Source organism: Cavia porcellus, unplaced genomic scaffold, assembly GCF_034190915.1.
Source record: "Cavia porcellus strain 051 isolate PalLab524CR breed Dunkin Hartley unplaced genomic scaffold, mCavPor4.1 scaffold_5, whole genome shotgun sequence".
Classification (NCBI taxonomy): Eukaryota; Metazoa; Chordata; class Mammalia; order Rodentia; family Caviidae; genus Cavia; species Cavia porcellus.
The window spans coordinates 29509291-29514151 of record NW_026947488.1 but is presented as its reverse complement, the minus strand read 5'-3'; the positions used below and the strand labels follow the sequence as shown (position 1 = coordinate 29514151).

The 4861-nt window shown below is 54.5% G+C and overlaps 1 protein-coding gene across 1 annotated transcript; it reads left to right on the top strand.

Annotated features, from left to right (window-relative positions):
* Positions 1 to 3105: 3105 nt before the first annotated feature.
* Positions 3106 to 4291, top strand: Id1 (inhibitor of DNA binding 1). The gene is made up of 2 exons (XM_003476672.5): positions 3106 to 3626; positions 3854 to 4291. The coding sequence occupies exons 1-2, from the start codon at positions 3213 to 3215 to the stop codon at positions 3893 to 3895; spliced, it is 456 nt and encodes a 151-aa protein (XP_003476720.1). The 5' UTR covers positions 3106 to 3212; the 3' UTR covers positions 3896 to 4291.
* Positions 4292 to 4861: the final 570 nt, after the last annotated feature.

Genomic DNA, 4861 nt, shown 5'->3' with positions numbered 1-4861 from the left:
GAAGAAAATTTGGGGAAGCATATGCTAATTTTCTTGATTGTGGGAGTGCTCATGGGTGAGCACAGGAATCAAAATTTTTCAAATTGTACACTTGAAATAAATGTACCTTGTCAATTATATTTCAATAGAAAGAAGAATTAAATATCTGGGCCTGGGACATAGCTCAAGGGCACAAGTGCCTGCCTGAGTTCAATTTCCCATACAAAAAAAAAAAAAAAAGAAAGAAATATCTATGCAGATACAAGGGGCTGGGGTGTGGCCTGAGGTAGTAGTCCGGGTTCCACCCCCAGCAATACACACACTGGGTGTGGAGGCCCACTCCTGTAATCCCAGCACTCAGGAGGCTGAGATAGGATTGTTGCAAATTCAAAACCCCCCTGGGCTACGAAGTGAGCTCAAGACCAACCTGAACTGCATAGTGAGACCCTGACTCAAAAAGACAAAAAAAGACAAAAAAAAAAGTGGCACTCTGAGCTGGGTGGCACTCCGGAGGCTGAGGCAGGAGGAGTGCAGTGCAGTGAGTTGGAGGCAGGTGAGGCCAGCCTGGACTACAGAGGGAGTTCAAGGCCAACCTGAGCTACAAAACAAGACCTTGTCTCCAAAAATAAAAGAGTAAAGATCCCACTCATGCCTCACCTCCTTCTCTCAGTCCCCTTCACGTGGCAATCCTTATCTCAGTCAGTGTTTATCTTGTTTTGCATTTGTGGTGCTGGGAATCAAACCTGGGGCCTCAAAAAGCAAGTGCTCAGCCATTGAGTTAAACCCCCAGGCCAACAGCAGGACTTGGGTTCTCAGAGCCATATTGGTCACCTGCTGCTCAGTCATGCGTGCCAGCCAGTATGCCAGGCACCAATGGACCCCTCACCATCTATTCAGTGCCACTGCTGAGGTCATTTAGGTTATTTCCAACTTCCCCTCTCCTGTCGGCACTGTGGTGAGCATCCCTGGGCACACACATCTGTCTTGTCTCTGTGGGTGAAATTCACAGCTGCACATAGGATTGCTGGGTTGCTGTAGAAACACTTGGTAGTGAATTCATATTCCGATTTCCCCCGGTGAACTATATTCCTCCCAGTTCTGCAGCAGTTCTTTGGAGCAGCGCAATGTTCTCTTTCTTCTTTAGAGGACTGCTGAGCAAGGCCTCGGAAGTGTGGAGCATCTTGGAGTATGTGGTCAGGGGATGGGGGTCCAGCTAATTAACTAAGGATGTCTCCCTGCTTTGATTAGTTTTCCTGGTTTCCTGAGGTGGAGCTAGAGGGGTGGGTCATTGTCCTCTCCCCCAAACATCTGAGGAAAAGGGGAACCTTGCATATACCCTGTGAATTAACTGCTGGGGCAGTAGGCTATAATGTCACCCTTTCCTAGGTTAGCACAGTAGTTTAACCCTGCTTCTCAGGGTGACTGTGTATGACTAAGCCTCAGTTTCACGGCTTGGTGGCTTGTCTAGGGCATTTGGAGGCAGATTGCCCACTGTAGGTAAGAAGTTGTGTGACAGCCCTGCAACAGCTCTGGCTCCTGCAAGGCTTGGCAGAAGGCCTCATTCCTCCTCACACTGGGGTTTGAGCAGGGGAACACCCTGTCACTGAACTATATCCCCAGCTCCCTAAAAATTTGAGAGAGGGTCTTACCAAGTTGCCCAGGCAGGACTCAAACTTTTGATCCTTCTGCCTCAGCTTCCAAAGAAACAAGAATTACAGGAGTACACCCCTAAGCCCGACTACCTGGGAGGCTTGGTTTATGCCTCAGTTCCTTTCCTTTCTATCCTGAAAGTTGTGTGCAAACTTCACACAGTGCTGGCACGAAGAGAGGTCGTGATAAATGGTCGTGTTTGTGATTACTATCAAAGTCAGGCAGATTCCAAACAGCGGGGTCGCTCCGCAGGAGACACCTAAATTCATCCAACAGCAGCGTAAGACCGGGCTCAGGCCTCTTTCCCCAGGCCCGAGGGGAGTGCGGGGGGGGGGGGGATTAGGCGGTGAGAAAACCTCCCAGGCGGCCCCAGCTGTGGGGCTGGGTGGGAGAGGCTCGCAGGTGTGGGGCGGGGAGGTAAAGTGACCCTTGCCCAGCGACCGCGCCCACAAGACACGCATTCCCAGGCCTCCCGCCCCGGGTCTGCAGGTGACGCGCAGGAGGAAGCGGGAGCGCTCCAGCCCAGTTTGCCGTTTCCATAGCGACCGCCCGAGCGGCGCCAGGCTGACAGCCCGTCCGGGTTTTATGAATGGGTGACGTCACGGGCCTGGCGTCTAACGGTCTGAGCCGCTTGTTCAGACGCTGACACAGACCGGCCCCGGGAAAGGAGGGGGAGAAGACTCAGTCTCCACAGCTGCCGCGCCGTGGGAGGGAGACCCGCTTCGAAGTCTTCAAGGGGGAAGAAAGTCCAACCAAAAAAGTGAGAAAAATTAAAAGTTACTAGTTGCTGGAGATTTGGCGAATTTTTGCAGGGGGCTGCAATTTGGGGCCTCACTTACGTGCGTTCTAGCTACTTTTCTGATCCCCAGGGCCAGTCCCTAGCTCCAGAGGAACAATCTCCCTAGTCAATTGCTCCCATCTCCAGGGAACTGGCCATGCCTTCCTGGTCCCAGGAACTTTAACAGCGACCCTGGGAATTGGGGAAGTCCAGCCCCTGGGCGCTGAATGTAAAAAGAGGGCCCTGATATTTGGAAACCAGAGTCTGACAGGTTATCTTCCAAGAAGAACTGGAAAGCCTAGGTGCCTTGGGTTCTCTGGGCGACCCACAGGTAGTCACTTGTCCGTCCAGACCTCAGTTTCTCTCATCTGTACAATGGAGTGGGAGAGGTGAGAAAGTGAACACAGGGCCGCTCCCAGGTCTCTGCGTTGTCAGCAATACCGGTTTAGCCTCCTTGCCTCCTCCTCAAGACGCCCTCGTCTCTAGTGGCCGCTATGCCTGGCGCCCTCACACCTTCTGTGCTTAAAACTCGGTCACCTTTCCACCGACGCGAGGGTGCGCTAGTTGAGCGAGGGGGCGGGGCTCGGTGTGGAGGAGCAAAGGGCCACGCCTCCAGGCCGCGTATTGGCTGCTTTTGAACGTTGTGAGCCCGCCCCTGAACGGGAGCGCGGCGTCCCTATAAAAGCCTTGCTCAGACACTAGTTCCTGCGTTCTACAGCGTGTCCTTATCTTTCTGGGTTTTCCTGACGCTCGGCGCCCGCCTCCTCCGTCCACCGCGCGACTCGTTTCACCGTTTGCAACAATCATGAAGGTCGCCAGTGGCAGCGCCGCGGCCGCCGCGGGCCCCAGCTGCGCGCTGAAGGCTGGCAAGACGGCGGGCGGCGCGGGCGAGGTGGTGCGCTGCCTGTCCGAGCAGAGCGTGGCCATCTCGCGCTGCGCCGGGACGCGCCTGCCCGCCTTGTTGGACGAGCAGCAGGTGAACGTGCTGCTCTACGACATGAACGGTTGCTACTCGCGCCTCAAGGAGCTGGTACCCACCCTGCCCCAGAACCGTAAAGTAAGCAAGGTGGAGATCCTGCAGCACGTCATCGACTACATCAGAGACCTACAGTTGGAGCTGAACTCGGAATCCGAAGTCGGAACCCCAGGGGGCCGGGGGCTGCCCGTTCGGGCTCCGCTCAGCACCCTCAACGGCGAGATCAGCGCCCTGGCGGCCGAGGTGAGGTCCTAGTTGGAGTCCGAGATCATACTACCGATGGGGAAACCGGGAAGGTGGCGGGAAGGGGGATTGTATGTCTGCCTCCAACCTGGCTGGCACCTACGTAGCGATGCCCAAGGCGGCCAGCAAATGCGCTCCTTCAGCGAGTCTCCTGGGAGGGGAGTGGGAGCGCCTGCTGCCCTGTGCCCCTGCCCTCGCCAACACTGTCTCATTTCTTATTTTCACAGGCAGCATGTGTCCCGGCTGACGATCGCATCTTGTGTCGCTGAAGGGCCGCCTCGGGTAGTGGACCCTCGCCCTCCAGGAGGCAGGAGGAATAAGAGTCGGTCCCGGCAAGCACCTCGTCAGAGCTGGGGGAAACAAGATAGACCGCCGGTCCTTGGGTGCTTAGCTGGATCCAGCCCACAGTTGGGGAGCTGAGGAGGGGAGGCGATCCTCTTTCCAACACCCCCAGGCAGCAGAGACTTTGGGGGGGTTTCCCCGTGTGTTTCTATTTTTTGAAAAGCAGACTTTTAAAAAATGGTCACGTTTGGTGCTTCTCAGATTTCTGAGGAAATTGCTCTGTATTGTATATTACAATGATCACCGACTGAGAATATTGTTTTACAATAGTTCTGTGGGGGTGGGTTTTTTGTTATTAAACAAATACTTTAGATGGTGGTAAAGTTGCAGTGACTTATTGGATTGAGTGGAGGGGGATGGGAGTTGACCTTTGACCCTTTTCGCAGCTGGTGCTGGGAGGAGGGGGCAGGGAGGGCCACATCTGGACAGTCTGGGTTAATCGACCTGAATGAGTGTTTCCGGTGTCTTTAAAGTCTATTCTTTTTCCACCATCTCTGGCCATTTCCCTGTTCCCCAGTGTCATAAACTTAAATCCTCTAGACCCCTGGGGTTTCTCTAAAAAGTGGTCTCTGGGCCACCTGGATCACCTGGGGAGGCTGTTAAAATGCAGATGAACCTGCTGAGTCTCTGAATTGAGAAAATTTAAGTCTGAAGACCTGGTCACCAGATGATCTTCCTTGCCACCATGGGAGAAGCAAGACCCAGTGAAAGGATACTGCCTGGGTTCCAGCTCTTCTGAAGCATAACTTCCTTGGCCCTATTCCCCAGTAGGAGGTCTCTCTGAGCAGGCTACCTCTTCCTGATGCCAGCAGGCTGCCCTGGGCTCCAGGCCTGTCCAAGTGGGTGATCAAGTTGGCAGGGCCAGGCTGTACACAGCTGCCAGGCCACCTGCT